The sequence below is a fragment of the Carlito syrichta genome, unplaced genomic scaffold (genome assembly GCF_000164805.1).
Source record: "Carlito syrichta isolate Samal-C Ts95f unplaced genomic scaffold, Tarsius_syrichta-2.0.1 Scaffold301531, whole genome shotgun sequence".
Taxonomy (NCBI): domain Eukaryota; kingdom Metazoa; phylum Chordata; class Mammalia; order Primates; family Tarsiidae; genus Carlito; species Carlito syrichta.
Genome location: NW_007245627.1, coordinates 751,730 through 770,162, shown reverse-complemented (window position 1 = coordinate 770,162; position 18,433 = coordinate 751,730). Strand labels below are relative to the sequence as shown.

The 18,433-nt window shown below is 41.4% G+C and overlaps 1 protein-coding gene across 10 annotated transcripts in view; it reads left to right on the top strand.

Annotated features, from left to right (window-relative positions):
* The window catches only part of PTPRD (protein tyrosine phosphatase, receptor type D), a 416,835-nt gene that overhangs the window by 349,075 nt on the left and 49,327 nt on the right, over positions 1-18,433 (top strand). For 9 of the 10 annotated variants that reach the window (XM_008054819.1, XM_008054818.1, XM_008054813.1 and 6 more), the window contains 3 exons: positions 2,360-2,535; positions 15,688-15,807; positions 16,323-16,477. In XM_008054819.1, coding sequence (XP_008053010.1) covers positions 2,360-2,535; positions 15,688-15,807; positions 16,323-16,477 — 451 coding nt within the window. Of the gene's footprint in view, positions 1-2,359; positions 2,536-13,208; positions 13,266-15,687; positions 15,808-16,322; positions 16,478-18,433 lie in introns of all 10 variants that reach the window. The other variant, XM_021710779.1, reaches the window with a different exon arrangement.

The window sequence follows — 18,433 nt, the reverse complement described above, 5'->3', positions numbered from 1 at the left end:
AACATATGTTCCAGTAAAGAAAAAAAATTTTCCCATGATTCCAAGGCTCATATTTTCCCTGGCCTAGAAGGGACCACAGACAGGTTCTGTACTACCTTCCATATCTTGCTGAGATCTCTATAAAGTACTTGCTCCCTTCTAGGGATAGGCAAATCCTTACCTCCCAAGGAAATCTATTCCCTTTTCAGTTCTGACTTTTTGAAAATGCTTTATTGTCTTGGAGATAAAATTCATTTCTCTACTGTTACATCCTTCAGACTGGCAAACGTGGGAATCAACAAAGTAAATCTAAACTTCTCTTCAGATACTCATAGGCAGCTCTCATCTGCAACTCCTACCTTTTCCTTTGCTAGGCTATACTCGTAATATATGTTCCTTTCTTATATGGAATAGCTTCAATTTTGTTCATCACTGTGGCCACTCTCCTTGGGAGGAGCTCAAATTTGCCTATATCTCTCTTGAAGGCATTGTGCTGAAGGAAAATTAGACTTTAAATCAGAATATCTGTATTAAATTACATCTCTGCAACTTATTCTATATGTTGGAACTGGGGCAAATTCTTCTCTGTCATGGCGGTAGTAAAGGTGAATAAACGTGACACGGTCTAGTGGTTGAAACAGGCGATAGGCAAATTAACAAATAAGAAAATATATCATTACATCCTTTAATAAGTAGTATAAAGCATCGTCAGGAAAGTTCCGAAGCCCTAGGGCACTCGAGGGGAGACCTTCTGAGATGAAGCCTGGGTATTTTATGATGTGGAGACAGAGAAAGTGTGTTTGACAATATGGATTGTGCTAAGTGGGAGAGCAATGCTTTCTAACAATTAAAGCAGGCACATGTCTAGAGTTTGGAGAACAAGGAGGCAGGTGGCACGTGATGAGTCCGGGAAGGGAAGAGCTTTGTAGGCAATGTGGAAGGTTTGGACTTCATTTGAAGTATAAGGGGAAGCCGATGTTGGGTTTGAAGAAGAGATTGCATTGACTGAAGTATGTATTTTAAAAAATTGCTTTCATACTAGATGGAGAACAGACAGGAGAGGACAAAAGTACAAGTGAGACAGCCAATTAAGAGGCGAGTGTCCTAATCCAAGAAGAGGTTCCTGTGCTACTTACAACAAGCCACGAGCTTTATTTATTTTTTATTTATTTTTTATTTTTATTATGAAGTTGTGGGGTACAGTTAAGGGTTAGGTATACAATTGCGTTTCATTCAGGCACCCTGTTGATATGGGGTGTTTCCCTGTTCCCAGACAGATATTTGCAACTGTTAATCCCATCTCCCTCCCCCCACCATAGAAGCAGGGGGTGTAACTCAGTGGTAGAGCGTGTGCTTAGCAAGCCACGAACTTTAAATGAGAAGGAACATTCTACAGAGGTTTAGATGCAGACATAGCAGACAGACAGCCTGTGGTTAAACGTTACCCCACCAATTCAACTTGAGCAACTTGGCCATGTGTTATTAACCTCTTTGCTCCTCAGTTTCCTCCTCTGCAAAGGGATGATCGTGATAGGACTTTGTAGAGTTGTTGTAAAGATTCAATGAGTCGCTGGGCTCGGTGGCTCAGCCTGTAATCCCATGCCTTCGGGAGGCTGAGGTGAGTGGATTGCCTGAGCCCGCGGGTTCGAGACCCACCTGGGCAACTTGGCGAGACCTCATCTCTACCATAAATCAAAAATCAGATGGGCATGGTAGCACGCGCCTGTAATTCCGGCTACTCGGAAGGCTGAGGCGGAAGGATCGCCGGAGCCCGGCAGGTCGAGGCTACGGTGCCCGGGAGCGGCCACTGCACTCCAGTCTGGGTGACAGAGGGAGACTCCAACTCAAAAAAAAAAAAAAAAAGATGATTCAGTGAGTTTATATATGAGTGTCCTGTTAGCTTCATCTGCAAAAGGTTTATTGTCATTAAAGCATATTGTACTCTATATGCATTTTCAGAATCAGCCATTCTTTTATTTCGTTTTTGTCTGAGAAAGGGGAAACTCATGAGTGAAATAATAGACCAGATTGTTTATTGTCCTTTTCACACTTTCATTTTTTTGAAATACTGGTGTAACAGAGATGACAGGCAACCCGTGAAAGAAAAGGAATTCTGTGGACCATCTGTTGTATTTTTCATTCACTGTCATATTAAAGACCTGATACTTTTTTGGTACACATTGTTTTAATGGGATGGTTCTGATAGGGGCTGTTTTTAACCTTCCTTAAAACTCAGCCTTCAATCCATTATGACTCCTACAGAATAGAGTGGAACGGTAATATAGCGTTGCCATTATTTAGTCAGTCATGTCCGAGACTGTTTCCTCTGGTGATATGTTCACCAGAGGAAACACTCTGAATAACACTCCTTGTTTTGCAGGAATCCCGGGAAGTGACTATGTGAATGCCAACTACATAGATGGTTATAGAAAACAAAATGCCTACATTGCAACCCAGGGATCTCTCCCCGAAACCTTTGGGGACTTTTGGAGAATGATATGGGAGCAACGGAGTGCCACGATTGTCATGATGACAAAACTAGAAGAAAGATCCAGGGTAAGAAGACATATCTACCTCTTTCCTTTAAAAACTCTTTCCTCGGAGTTCCTATGGTGCATATTTTATTCTGTTCAAAATCTAACCTTTCCCCAAGGCTTAACTTTCTAGCAGGTATTAATTGTGAATGGGCTTCAACAACTCTAATTAAACCATTCTTTAAAGCTCATCTGGGGCTTTTCCAAAAAGAGATTCCATGTTATGATGTGTGTGATTGCTAAAAGAAAAAATAAGTAGTATTCAAGGAAATAGACAACTTGGTTAGAAAAATAAATTGTTAGCTTGTACCTCTTTCTAAAACTCATATCGAACAAGAAGCCACAGACTTTGGGGAGAATTCCACCGAAATGTACTTGAAGTATTTCCAACTTTTTCTTTCTTATAATCTACAGTGTGAGATCTAAAGTTCTGTGAAAAGGGCTCTTATTTAAATTAGTCAGATTAGCATAAATTAAATCCAGGCAGTCAGAAAAATGAATATGGCTGAATACACGGCTAAGAAGATGCCCTATATGTGTAGGAGATATTTTGCTAGTTTAAACCTTTCTAAAGTGAATAGATTTCAATAATGGAGTCACTGCTTGGTACGGTCCAAGAAAGGAGTTTTAGTCATATGGGTCCAATATTATGGTGCACGGCACATTAGTTAAATGCTGTTGATTTGGAAAACTAAAACATAATGGGTAAGCAGTATCCCATAGTCCCAAGAGCATGTGCACATATTGTAACCATCTGATGAAAATCAGTCTTTAACCTTGAGAATTTACTGACGGGATCTCTGAAAATTCAGCCAAGATACTCCCACTGAAGGTAGGGACATTCAAGGGACAGTTTGAAACTACAGGTGAGAGGTCATTTTTACTGTTTTCATGGCAGTCTCAAAGAGGATATTTAGAAAGAAGCGACAGTATCCTCCCCATTTACTGTGTGACAGTTGAGGTTCTTTAAATATCCTTGTAAGCTCAACACATGGCAGTTTCTCTTAGCCCAGGTGTGTATATGAGGAAAGAGTTAAAGGTTACCTAGAGGATTGATTTATAAGGGGGAAGCTCAGAAAAATACTTAAAAACCACAACTATTACCTGGAAGGTGGGAAATCCCAAGAAGCAATATATGGCTGGTTGGCCAAATCGTTTTAGATCTTTTCAAAACATTTGAATTGTATAGAGATGTGGAAATATTTTCTGAGATATTAATTTAGATAAAAATGGCACTGATTGTGAAGACAAATATCTGTGCCATACTTTACATGCAAACCCCATTCAAAAGATGTAAGTATTGATTTGTATTCAGGGTAACCCCTATATAGCCAGCAGTATCTTTTTTTAATTTGATTTATTTATTTTATTTTATTTTTTTGAGTTGGAGTCTCACTCTGTCACCCAGGCTGGAGGGCAGGGGCACGCTCCCGGCCACCGCAGCCTCGACCTGCTGGGCTCCGGCGAACCTTCCGCCTCAGCCTTCCAAGGAGCCAGAACTACAGTCACACGCTTCCACGCCCAGCTAATTTTTGGTTTATTGTACAGAAAAGGTTTCGCCAAGTTGCCCAGGTGGGTCTTGAACCCACGGCTCAGGGCAATCCACTCACCTCGGCCTCCCAAAGTGCTGGGATTGTAGGCTGAGCCACCAAGCCCAGCCAGTATCTTTTAAAAAAAAAAAATCATCAACAATTAAAAGAAAAGATAAAAAACTATTCCCATTTACAGAGATCCTTGGATAGAACAGTCAATAACTATAACAACGTCTAACGTATTTAGGGACACTGAAATTTCAAAACAACCCTGTAAGATAAATGGTACTGTGATCTCCGGCTTACATAGGAGTGAACTCAGGCCCAGAAAATTACAGGTCACCCAAGGAAGCTCCCAAGGTCAGGGACAGGCATTGAAGACAGACAATCTGGCTCCAGAACACACATGCTTCCCCACCAGGCCATACTGCCTGGGAACACTTCTGGGGAGCTGAGACAGCTGAATTCTTATATGACGGCATGCATGTAAATCCATCCTACCCGTTCTGTTCTGCCTGGAGATACCTGCTGGTAACAAGCAGTCATTTGCAAAAGCTGTTTTCAGTAAAACACACATTTTATCTTGACACTGCAGGCCTTCATTAAACTGTGCCCAGAAACTTGTTTTGAAATAACCAAATGAAATTCTGCCCCTTTTCTCCCTAATTGCTTCTAATAATAAAGTTAGTTCTCACTGGCCCCACCGCTACTGCAACATCTGATGGTAATGAGCAGTTCTTGGCGGAAGGCATTGTGACTTAAATACCTACAGTTTATCTTCCTGTTGCAGGCCACCTTTCCCCCAGCCCCCCTCGAACAGAAGAACTTGTTTGGAAGTTACTAAGTGAACCTCTGTTTGCTCCCTTCATTAATTACTCTTTGCTCTTGCAAGTTAGCTTTCTCCTTTGTTAAATGGCCTAAGGAGGCCAATTAAAATGCTGTCTTGCGATTTTCATCAGTGGCGGTTCAGGCTGTACCCAGACTTGTGATGGCCTGCACAAGCCAATAGGCATTTGGGGAGTCTCAGTAGTCATCCATCTGACAACACAAATGAGCTTTGACCCTCCCCCACCCCCCAAGGCCCCAGAGTCCTTTGCTCCCCTACCCAGTACGCTTGGGAATAAACGGTCTGTGTTGGGGAGAGATTGAACAAAGCACTGGCGCCTCCAGTGAGCTCATGCACTCTTCCATCTTTTTCCTTCACATCCTTCCCACTTCACCCTTTCCCTGTCCCCTAAAATAGCAGGAAAAAAGGAGGAGGGCGCTCCTGGATTCTCAAAGAAGAACTTCAACTGAATTTCACTCTAAAAACAATGTTATGAACTGTGGTTAGTTGTTCCTGAAATCTATAGCTCCATGCTTGAGGAAGATGGTGGCTTCTGTGGGCTGACCTAGCAATTCCCAGCAGCCAACTTCAAAGCAGGCGTCTGAACTAGCTTGGCTCTGCTTAGGGAAGTGCCTCTAGTCGTCCTCATAAAGCGAGGTGGTTCCGGGAGTTGAGACAGATTGCCCCTCCAAGGCCTGGAGCTTGATGTTTCATTGTTTAGATTAAGTCTCGGGTTCTTGAAATAATATTCATCCCCATGGTATATGAAAACATGTGTGGGTGTGTGTGTGTGTGTGTGTGTGAACACTTCTGTGAATTATGCTAGAATACCTGTTGATCACAGATTTGGGGTAGGGGAGAGAGAAGAGAAGAAAGGGAAGACAGGTCGACATTACTCAAGACTTCGTTGGAATATTCCCATGAGACAGAAGGGCAGCTACATGACGTGGTTACAATAGGGGCATATAGCAATGAGCAAGCTTACTCGACCCCTTAGAAACCTCATTTCTCCTTTCTGGATTACATGGAAGAGTCACTGCCGGTATTGACGAAGGCATGGAGCAAGGTGACTCACGTGTGTCCACTATTAGAGTGTAGGAAGGAGGCTTTTCCCATGACGATTTCAGTTTCCTTCACAGTTGACCTTCAAATATTTCAACTTTGTTCCCAAATGGAAAGAATTGGTTTCTCTGTGATTGACAGTGACTTTTGACAAACCTCTCAGAGTCATTACCCGTGGTTACTTCTGCTCCCTGTTCCCAGGGTGACACACCCACGCATGTTGGTCAAGGGGAGAATGGAGCTCGGACCAGGGGACTCTTTTGCTCTTGCTTTTCCCAGGACAGAATCTCAGGAGTGGAGATCCTGGCACAGTGAACTTGTCAGTCAGTCTGGGAACAGACCAGAATAGAACACCCTGGCTGCTACTTCCATTGCAGCCATATCTTAAAGCAAAACAATATTAAAATTTTGAGTAATATAGACGTGGGTTGCACGTAGTGATAATTGTCACTGAAGATATTATATTGTTAGCACCACATTTCCTCTTCATTCAGTTTTGCATTCCCTCTCTCCTTGCTTGGCTGTTTTGTGATGCTAGGGAATTCTGTCCTTTGAATCCATCTCTGTTTTCAAGCTTTCTGTTTTGTCTCAGCCTGTTTCACCCTGAAGTTGTCACTCAGGCCTGAGGTTGATCAGTGGAACTCAAACCCTTGCTGACTTAGAACAGTTCACCAAGAAAAAAGGCTGCTGGATTTCTTAGCATATGTTAGAAGTTTCACCAGTCTCTTTTTAGAGAAGTGACCTTAACATTTGCATAGCTAAAGAACTGTGACTTAAAGAAGTGTGTCTCAGGACTTAAGATGGCCATTTGAAAACTTAAGTTCTTTGAATTTCAAGTGCCATTACTCCTCCTCAAAGGTGAGCTTTAAAGAACCCCAAATTTAACTGAAAAGATTCTGTATGTGATGTGTACATGCAGGTCTCAACCCTGGAGAAAAGTGTAAGTTGAATATTTCATATGAGTTTTGTTATGGTGTATAAAGAAATAAAAACAATAAGGCTAAAAATGAGATTTTGAAGTAAAGTATTTTCACTGCCTGAAACACACAGATCAATTTCAAGCTGTTGTAGAATGTGCTGTGCGATATGAGAACTGTTCGTGGGTTTCATTCCAGTTTCCATCTTTATTGCCAAACCCTCTCAAGTTCTGCGTAGTTCATTGATTCTGTAGCGAGGCATTCTCGTGCCCTAGAATGTGGTCTCTAATTGTTTCCATGTTTCATAACATGCCTCTAAGCACATGAATTGGTCTGGGCAACCACATGGAGGGAAGAAAAAGTTTGGAAAAAATGAAGCACTGGTAAGGAGAGGAAAATGTATGCCGCTGGGATTTTCACTCGGAGGATGCTATTTGTGTGGGTGACCGGGACCCAGGACTAGCAGTCTAGCTTGAAGAATTAGGGTCTTCAAGATGGGATTTGCCAAGGTGATTTCTGACCCAGGAAGCTCTATGATTTAGCAAGTGATTGTCCACTTCCCCCGCCCCTTGTCTATCTGCTTTTGACCCTTTCTCTTCTACTTTGTCTCTCATCTTGAGTTACACAAGACAGAGGGAAGGTGTAAATCTCATGCTTGGAAAATTCTTGAATAGCCTTGACTACATTAGAAGCTGAAATGGGCCAACCAAAGTCAGGGATATCTGGCATTCACTTGTCCTCACTCACCTGCCTGTAGCAAAGACTCATGGCTGCTTAAATTGGCTTGCAAGCTTTACAGTAGAGGTTGATTCTCCCAAGCAGCTATATGTGGCTGTACTTCATGTTGTCAGTGTCGGGAATGAGGAGTGAAATGTTGACACCCAACAAATAAAACCCGATTTGTGTTGTCATCCAGGGTGGACCACGTCGATTAGTAGCGAAAGTATAGGGCTAGACATGAAGAATTGTATTTCTGATTTCCAGGTTGTCTAAGTCCTCTTTCCTGTTTCCAAGTAGAGAATCATACAAGCCAGCTGATGCCGTTTTTCACTAGAGCGGGTCAAATATTGTGTGCATTGTGACTTCAGTTGTATCTTAGGTCAGAGAATGGGAGAATCTCTGCCTTTCTAAATGTTATTGTCTGTGCTAATGAATGGAAGTTAGAGACTGTCAAAGGCCAAGGGGCCCAGGTGCTGCTTCAGTGTGTTCACAGTTAGGGGACGTGACATTTGGCTGGTGGAACACTTCTTCCTACTAACTTCTCTTCCTATGTCTTCCCCAGTCTTTGAGTCGCACCTTAGTAAAACCCCCCCAACACAGAATCAAGGTGAGACGGAGACACGTTCGCGTTTCGTTCCATGGCTAAGACGGCGATTCAGAGCAAGCAGCAGCCAAAAAGGAGTTACAGTCATTTTTCCTCTTTTCCTGCAAAACAAAGCTTGGGATTCTTTTCAGATTGTGGGGTCCTTTGGGGTTAAACTTTGACAGAATCCCACTGAAGATTATAAATGGCAGTGTTACTGTTCTCATTGCCGTTATCGGTTTTGGAAAACCCAGCCTTGGCCAGTGGCAGACTCATTCTTGGCCTCTTTGGTTTGTCAAGGCTCTGTGAGTTTAATGGAGAGCAAATGCTTTCCAAATGCCAGGTCTGTGTCCTTTTCCAAACAGAACTGGAAGCGCCAAAGGCCTTGAACATTTAATCTCTCAAACTGTAGCCCAAAGCACTGCCTATCTAGGACAGCAGAAACTGCTTTTTCCCGAAGCCACTTCAGGACCGGCAGCCCAGACGTTGCCTTTGGAGTCTGCTTGATGTACAGGATTGTTTTTACAAGTGGTGGATACTTCATGTAAATAGGACACTGGCCACAGAAAGCATGGTGCTCGTGTTGGCAACCTAAAGGATGTTTGGGTCCTTATCCAGCAAACGCCACACTCTTGGTTTTCTCCTGTCAGTAGACACAGTGTCAGATAAAAGAGAAGGAATCCCCCCAATTTTCTGTTGTTCATTAGCTGCCTGGATTTTCTACCTTCTTCCCACCCCACCTTCTTTACTTAGAATGGCAACCTACAGTTCCTGGCTCAAAGCATTTATCTTAAAGACAGTGAGAGGACTCATGGTCTATGTAAAGAGCTGAACGGGGAGAAGGAGACGTAACTGTTTCCAATGAATTTGTGCAAAGCGTCCCTCATTCCCTTCTTTGCGTTCATGTCTAAAGCTCCCCCATGCTGGATTAGGTTCTTTCTAAGGTTTTTCGATGTGTGACTTCATCTCTATGTTTCCTGATGTTTAGGGTGCAGTATATGTTTTTTTCTCTGTCCTCTATTCAGAGACCGTCAGACAGGGCTGATGCGTAGCTGGTATGTATCCAGTATAGCTGTACTATTTTTAAAATATTGGAGTGCATTGACACTGGCTGATGGCACACAGCATTTATCTTTTGGTTGACATGCTAAGTCATCTAATGATCTTGTTTGGTGGTGGTGACACTGGTGTCAAAGACAACTACTGGGAAAACCAAGGCAGAAGTAGAGTGACTGTAAGGCTCCCAGCTACTCCCTAGGAGTGATTCGGGCTGAGGTGGATACTCTGAGGGCCCAACCCGTGTGGCAAGAGGCGATACCCAAGTGCTACCTGGCTATAAGGAAGGGGTACCTCACAACAGTATCCTCCGGTGATCATAAAGTGCCAGAAACCCGAGACTTAATGACTTCCACTTAATTGGGGGTAGTCATTGGAGAAGTCTCTATGTGAATTTCTGGCAGACAAACCAAACGAAAGAGAATAACTTGAAAAAATAATAATAAATGGTGTGGAAAGTATTCAAATGGTCCGGTGGACTTGGTACACAGTTTTATGGCATATAATTTGGTTTATTTAGAAAATACTTTTTTTCAACTTTATGGTGGAAATATGAAAAGCTATTACTGTACTAGTGGTCAAATTCTTCAATATCACTCTCATTTCAAATATCTTATTGCCTCTTGATCCTCCACTATAGAATGGTCAGTAAGGATAGAATTAGGCCAGGTTCAGTGGCTCAGCCTGTCATCCCAGCATTTTGGGTGGCCAAGGTGAGTGGATTGCTTGAGCCTGCAGGTGGTCGACGTGAGTGGATTGCTTGAGCCCACAGGTTCGAGACCAGCCCGGGAAACTTGGCGAGACCTCGTCTCTATAATAAAATTTAAAAATTAGCTGGGTGTGGTAGCTTGCACCTGTAGTTCTGGCTACTTGGAAGGCTGAGGCGGAAGGATTGTCAGAGCCCAGCAGGTCGATGCTGGGTTGACCGTGAGTGTGCCACTACACTCCAGACTGGGCAACAGAGTGAGACTCCAACTCAAAAAAAAAAAAAAAGGATAGAATTAATGGGAAAAATACACAAACCAGACCTTTTTTTTGCCGTTTGGGAATAGATACATCCAAATATTAGTTGAGTACAGGGATTGGCACTATTGCTAAAAGAGAAGAAATCATTCTGATGATCTGTGTCCTTATTGAGGACAGTCAAGTGTTCAGTTTGGACATAAAAAACTGCCAGGATATTATTATAACCTGTAGAAATCATCCATTCCACATTTAATTTTTCTATCCACTGAAATATATTCTGCTATGTATCTAAAACTTCCTTTTATTGCAGTGTCCCTCATTAAATAGGTATTGATAAAATGAGGACTGACAGTCCCTTACTCTCAAAAACAATGTTGATGTGTGCTGTCTACTGTTGGCATACTTGCTGTCTGCTCCTTACAAAAACATTCTGACTCTTGAGCAACCACTCTGCCCAAACATACTAGTATAGATTTGTAGTCAGTTTTAGCAATATTGAGGGTGTCTCATATATCATTGATTGCCTCTTCTAAGTCCTTCTTTAGCTAAATAATCTGATCCTGAGCAGGCTTTGCAAAGTATGGTATGGCAGGTACAAGTTGGGTCTGTGATGCTAGAACCTTCGGAGGTATCGGTTTGTGTTACAGTTGGAGTTACGATGCTTTGCCATATCACCAGGCTCAGTAAGTCTTTATTAAATTAAAATGAGGAGATTTTGTTTTTAGAATGTTTTAGGTAATTTAGACCACAGTTAATGGATGACAAAGTTGGCACCACATGCTCCAATGTGCTCCTAAGAGAATACACACGGAGTGAAAAGTGGCCCAGAATAAGAGTATTTCCCCCAAAGCACCTTTGGCAGTCCCGCTGGATCAATTCCTACCAGATATTTGCAGTACCAAGATTTTCTTTCGAACACATTTAAATATGTTTTATCACTCCATCAACTTACTTTTGATAGTTTGTCATAAAAAAAGGTTACATAAGTTAATTCCGTAGCATTAATTTAACAGTGGGCAACCTGTTCTTTCCAAAATTATTTTTTGAAAAATGAAAGCTTCACATAAGGGTGATCACTTTGTGACTCTAAAATAAAAAGTCCGTCTCAGATTCAAACCAAAAATATGAACTGTCTCGTTCGTGTTATGCCTCAGAGTTACTGGGTGATGTTTCTTTCTCTCTTTTTTTGAGTCGGATTCTCACTCTGTTGCCCAGGCTGGAGTGCAGTGACACAGTGCTTAAGGTCACTGCAGCCTCGACCTGCTGGGCTCCGGCGATCCTTCTGCCTCAGCCTTCCACATAGCTGGAACTACAGGCACGTGCCACCATGCCCAGCTAATTTTTTGACTTATTGTAGAGATGAGATCTCACCGAGTTGCCCAGTCTGCTCCCGAACCCCTGGGCTCAGGCAATCCACTCACCTCGGCCTCCCAAAGTGCTGGGATGACAGACTGAGCCACCAAGGCTGGCCTGGCTGATGTTTCTAAAGCACAGCATGAGTAACAGGTTCTGTTCTTTTTCTCCTGAGAGCCTAGCACGTTGTCTTCTCACAACAGGCTGCGTCTCAGGCAGATTGAGTGTGAGTTGTTCAGAATCTTACAACTACCTCACTGAAGAACCAGGTGTCTAAGCACACCTCCATACTTAGTCCCTGCCCCCAGCCCTTAAGCCTTACTGACTGTTTCGTTTCACCTCCGTGTCCCCAAAGCTGCAAACACCTTGCTTGCACCTAGAAAATTCTAAATCAACATCTGCTGAGTTTCTCTTTTTGCTCTCTTGTTCCCCTTTTCTCACACTTAGAATGACTTAAGTAATTTGTAACAACCACCACACACACGCACACAAAATCCAGAAATGCAATCTGACTGATAATCAAGGAACAGCTAATGCTTGTTGAACACCTGTTTGTGCAAGCCTTTGGGTCAAGTGTTTTAGTTAGCTACACCATTTTCAATCCCTACGATAGCCCTGTGATGTCAGAAGTATCGTTCCACTTCACAGATGAGGCAGCTAGGCTTAGGTCGTGCAAACAGAGTTTCCTGGGCATCCGGTGAGACTCTGCCTGACTTTCCAGGAGTCCGTCCTGAAGGCTGTTTGCATTACTTCAAAAGCAAAAAGAAACAGGCAAAAATCAGTGTTTGCATTCAGTGGCTCCTGCCTTCTGGTTCTCACATACTCCAAGGGAGCAGCCTTCATGTCTCCTCTCACACACAGCTTCATGTGTGAAGCCTAACAAACAGTAACTCTCTCTAGAAATACCCTGTGAGATGTTTTCCCAGGGAAAAAGGGTGAGGGAAGGACTGTTGTCAAAGTGAAACGTTTCAGGAGAGGAAAGTCAAGCTAGTTCATTTGCATTCGTTAATTAGGAAAAAAATTATTTCTATTGTTCTCTCTCTTTTTTTTTTTTCCTCACTGCACTACATACTTGCTCTCTAATGTTGACATCAGAAATTCCGTGTTGAGTGTGTGGCTAAAAATGAAAGACTTAATATTTTCAGTAATCCTAAATGCTTCATTTCGGACCTCTGAAATCAAAGGAGTGTGTGCAGGCCACTTGGACAATGAGGTCGAAAAAGGAAGTGCTGAGATGCTTACTAGCAAGGGAATGTACGCTGTTCAGATAAGCTCAGGGAAAGCTGCTAAGGCCCATGTGTCTGTTTTCATATAAGTCAGGATATTTATTTTTCATAAGATCCCTTTGAGAAGTATTTTTTGGGAGAAAATGGCAATGCTTAAATATATTGTCTAAAAAAAGAAATTGCTCCCAGTTTTTGCAGTTGAGTTTTAAACATTTTTTTTCTTTTGGTAAAGAATAAGATTAAAGTGCATTATTTAAATTGAGTACAAAAGCAACCTTTTTTTTTCTTCTGTTAGGCTAGAGATTTTCACAGCATTGGCTCCTTATAGTAATGCTTTGTGCTGGTTTTTTTTCTAAAGGGGTCAGAGTCTAAGCCAACAATAACTGCATTTTCAAATTTATTACTAGAAGTGTGACAATGATTAGTGTAATCTTAGTTTTTCCTGCTTCTTCAGGGTGGAGCAGATTTGCAGATGGAGAGTCATGAAATAATGGAGGACTTTTTCCAAAAAGTTAAGTAAAGACTGGCTTCCAGTTCTTTCCATCGTCTCTTTTGTCTTATCATATCGTTAAGAGGTCTGATTATAATGAATTCCTAACTTTAAAATATAATTATTCTCAGTTTGGTTCAGTGCATTGAGCTGATCCCAATGCATGATTTTGTTGTATTAATGTGCAGTTTTGAGGCACATGGTGGTACACGTGATATTTGTCCTGGTGGGATATGATCCGTTGGTTTTAAGTTGGAAGAGTTGCTGTCCAGCTGAAACGGTTAATGAGTTGGAGTTTCTCTCTTGAATCTTGAACCCAACACATTGCTGGCTTCCTTTTGAACATCACAGCATGTGCTTCCAGTTACTTTTGTCCTCTGTGGCAAGACATCAAGTTGACATCTATTTCATGGTTTAAAACAAAACCTTTGGCCTAATTTTTTATGATTTTTTTTCCCCGTCTGAGTCATGGCTACTTAAGTAGTGTTGGTTACATTCAGGTAGCAAGCAGTCTTTGCTAACTACGTCTGATGCGACCTGGGTTTTAACAGGTGGTCAGAGAACATACAGAGGTATTCACCCTTGGTCCTGCTACCGCAGTATTCTTCTTGAAGAATTGTCTTTCCTTTGTGTTGTTTTCTCTTTGAGTTAGAGCAAATGATGGAAATATAAACACAGAGGGATAGTCTGTGCAACTAGGACACATGCAAAGTATTTTTGAATCCCATAAGACACACTTTTCATCTTACTGTGAACCCCTTTGATTTTCACCAAAAAAGTGATGTTTGTGTGGTCTCAAACTGTGTAACTGTACTGTAAAGTGCTTTTCTTTCTTCCTTTCTTTCTTTTTCTTGTCTATGAAATTGTGCTTTTTTTAAAGAAAAAGAAACCAGTATCTACATGGAAAGAACCCGAGTCCTCAGAGGAACACATGCCATCTCTGTGAAATAAAAAAATTGTATTCCTCTTCACAAATGCTAGGAATACTTACATTAAACATAAAAGCAAATCATTATCTAATAATTCTATCCTCTAGACCCAAACATTCTCATGTCTAAAATAATAAAACCTTGTTGCCTTTGTTTAAATCCAAAGATTGTGCCGGGCTCGGTGGCTCAGCCTGTAATCCCGCGCCTTTGGGAGGCTGAAGTGAGTGGATTGCCTGAGCCCGCAGGTTCGAGACCCACCTGGGCAGCAAGACCTCATCTCTACAATAAATCAAAAAATCAGCTGGGCGTGGTAGCGCATGCCTGTAATTCCGGCTACTCGGAAGGCTGAGGCGGAAGGATCGCCGGAGCCCAGCAGGTCGAGGCTGCGGTGGCCGGGAGCGGCCACTGCACTCCAGTCTGGGCGACAGAGTGAGACTCCAACTCAAAAAAATAAATAAATAAATCCAAAGATTGTGACTTTCAGTTCTTTTTCAGAAGTTGTGCTTCCTAATATAAAATACTACTAGGAGCTTTCTTCATCTAGAGAAATACATTTTAGTGTTTTCTATCAAGAATGACTTCTTTTGATTTTCTTTTACATCTGAGATAGAAAGGGTAGCTATATTCTCATCGGTGGCCTTACTAGAAAATAAAATATCGCTGTGTTTGTCATTTTTCATTACACTGTTGAATGCCCAACAGATTCATTCTGTAAATTTAAGGCTTACTGTAGACTTGGAATTATTCTTTATTATGTGTTAAACTAATTGTGTTGAATACTTTGTATGTGTTTCTGTTCCACTCTACATAGAAATTATAGATTATTCATTTCAAATGAATGAATTTTAAATTATTTAAACTTTGCACTGCTAGTGTATGACCCTCTGAGACTGTTTTTAAAGAACAGACAGCTCTCCCCGCCCCCCCCAGACATTATAGGTTTCATTTGCTTTGGACACAAATAACATTTATCTTGTATTTTTTTTAAAAAATGCTTATGTTGTTTATTATACTTTGATAGATTTTCCAGTTATTTCTACTTTGCTTTAAACAAGCATATTTGGAAATCATGATAGCTCATGATGAAACAGCTTGTGCCTTTTAAATCCTGATGGATTAACACTATCTTACCATGTAGTTTAAATGCCTAAGTGTAATCTTTGTGATGCGATTCATAATGTCTATCCCAGAACAAATGTGAATCTTCTTTACAAGTACCTCTGAAGTTTCAAATGCCTCTGTCTTTATTTTACTCGGCAACAGTCTGCAACTGATTTTTCTCCAGAAAAATTGAATCTGTTACTGCTTAGTCTTCCTACCAGTTTGAAAAATGTGGTTTATGTTGGCATCAGAGCAGTGATTTACATATATGGGGATAACAAAAACGCCTGCCAGAAAAAGATCGACCTCAAATGAAATGCAGAAAAGCTGTTTTCCCTCAAGAGCAACTCAAAGTGAGGTTAACAGAGAAGCTGATGAGCCTCTGCCCTGAATGTGTCACTTGTTTCTTGTAGGTGAAGTGTGACCAGTACTGGCCCAGCAGAGGCACAGAAACCCACGGGCTGGTTCAAGTGACGCTACTCGATACTGTGGAGCTGGCCACATATTGTGTTCGAACATTTGCACTTTACAAGGTTTGCTTTTTACTTTTCTTCCCTCCCCTTCCCCTCTCGATTATTTAAAGAAAGCTTCTTTTGAGCAGTCAGATCTCTTAAGGCTTTCCTTAAATCTCGATCTCACTGGTAACAGTGAAGAATGAAATAATTCTTCCATTATCGCTCAGCAATTTTTCTTCTTGTCTGGCGATGTATCAGTAAATGTAAAACTCTTGCTCTGAATGAAAGTTTCAGCGATGAAGCATAGATGGAGAACAACTAGTTCTTCCTGGAAAATATCACAGGAGCACTCCCGATCGTTAAACCTGAAGAATGTAATGCTTCTCAGCTAAGAATTTTATCTTCCTGAGCCAATATTTGTCATTTACGAATAGCTTGGGGTTCATATCTCCAAAGAGCCTGTCTTCCCAAGGGATATAGGGTGGGAGGAAGGAATTAAGACAGCGCATTTTAGTGTTACCACTTTCCTGTTATTCATCATTACCACCTGAGGCTAGGAAAACAGAATTTCAGCCAGTGTTCCTCTTTCGCAGAATGGTTCAAGTGAGAAGAGAGAAGTGAGACAATTCCAGTTCACCGCCTGGCCTGATCACGGTGTTCCAGAACACCCTACACCTTTCCTAGCTTTCTTACGGAGAGTCAAAACCTGTAACCCTCCTGACGCAGGCCCGATGGTTGTGCACTGCAGGTAAGGACCTAAGAGCGTTTGCTTTTCTTGCAGCCAGAAGGTTTTGAGGAAATGGAAAACTTAAGTGTATCTCGTGGGATGTTCTCTTTGCAACTTGCGGACACTCCGGGAGAGTAAATGCCTTCATAAATAATGCAGATTTCTACTGGTCAAAGGAGGCCTATACGGACATCAGTAGGAAGGATTGGATATGAACGCATATTCCCCCTGGAGACAGTAGGCAACTGTGTTCATTGCCATTTTCTGTTTGGGGTGAAAATAAATCAATAGGTAAACACAAAATTAAGTGTGCACATGATCATAAATTTATAAAGCAGAAAAGAACAAAGAATTAGCCTTATGATCAGGGTCAAGTTTTACCTTGTAGATAGAGGAATAGTCTTAAAAACATGTTATGAATTGCTTGACAAGTTCTCCTTGTAGATAGAGGAATAGTCTTAAAAACATGTTATGAATTGCTTGACAGGTTCTCCTGGGCTGGACTGTTAAACTATTTTTGCTATTTATAGGGAAAAAAATTGCCCGCAATAATAATAGAATCATACAAGCTTTCAGGGAAAATATCTCATTGCTTAAAGATGCCTTCCAAATATTAGTAATATCAAATAACACATCATAAATACACTAATTTAATTTTTTAAATTTATTTAATAAAATATATATAAGGATCTACAATTTGGAAAAGTGTATCAGAGATAATGAGCCTATATTTCTCTTGAAAAGTATCATCTGTATTTTTTACTTAATTCTGACTAACATCTTCTAGAGTACCACTTAGATTCTTCTGTATATAAATATTTACAGACATTTTATATTAAACTGAGTTCCTCTCAAGTATAGTACTAATAGACTACTCAAGCTATCTAGTCAAATTCTATTTATTACTACGTAAATGTATAGCTCATATAACTTCATAATAGTTCTTTTTAACCTGAGTAATTCAAATATGAGAAAATATGGCTTCTTGCACAGATAAGTAAAATTGAAGTGTGAGAGTATATAAAAAAGAAAAGAAAGCATCTATGTAAATCACTTCTATCATGACTTAATAGTGTAACTCTCTTTCATACCCAGTATTATCCTATAGCATATACAAAAGACCCTGAAAACGGGGCTGGTTTTTGCAGAATGATGGAGACAATGAATAGAGCAGAATAAAAGCAACAAAATTCACTTTACCAATCCATGCTCCAACGGTAATTGTTAACAGTGACCTGACAGATTCCAAACAGGATGAAATTTCTCTCTTCCAGCAAGTGTTTCCTTGATTAAAAAAAAAAAATAACATTACCATGTATTTATGTAGAGTATTTTACTAATTCCAAAGCAATCCTCCATGCTTTATTTTGTTTGCTATCATAATAGCAGTACATTGGGTCCAGAGACATGAGTGATTACAGAGTCTGGGTCAAGTACGAGAGGAAAGAAGGTGGTGGTATTATTAAGCCTCATGCCTTGTCATCTAGTTTTCTCTTCCCCGTACCCAGTGCAGGGGCCCTTGAGGACTGGCCACTCAGTTTCAATTTTCTAAATGGTCGTAAAACGCTAGAAATGATTTTTGTTAATTTGAGCAAGTGCTTTTGCAACATGAAAGCAGATTTCTGTCGGGTTTGGATCAGGTGCTAGTTTGACTCGTCTGTTGACTGTGGAGCACATACGCTTTGCAGGGTCTAAAGAGCCAGTGTAACTGGTTATGTGGTGTCCCTACTGGGTAAGAGCTGGATTTGGGCCGGGCTCGGTGGCTCAGCCTGTAATCCCGTGCCTTTGGGAGGCTGAGGTGAGTGGATCGCCTGAGCCCACAGGTTCAAGACCCGCCTGGACAGCGAGACCTCATCTCTACAATAAATCAAAAAATCAGCCGTGTGTGGTAGCACATGCCTGTAATTCCGGCTACTCGGAAGGCTGAGGCGGGAAGATCGCCGGAGCCCAGCAGGTTGAGGCTGTGGTGGCTGGGGG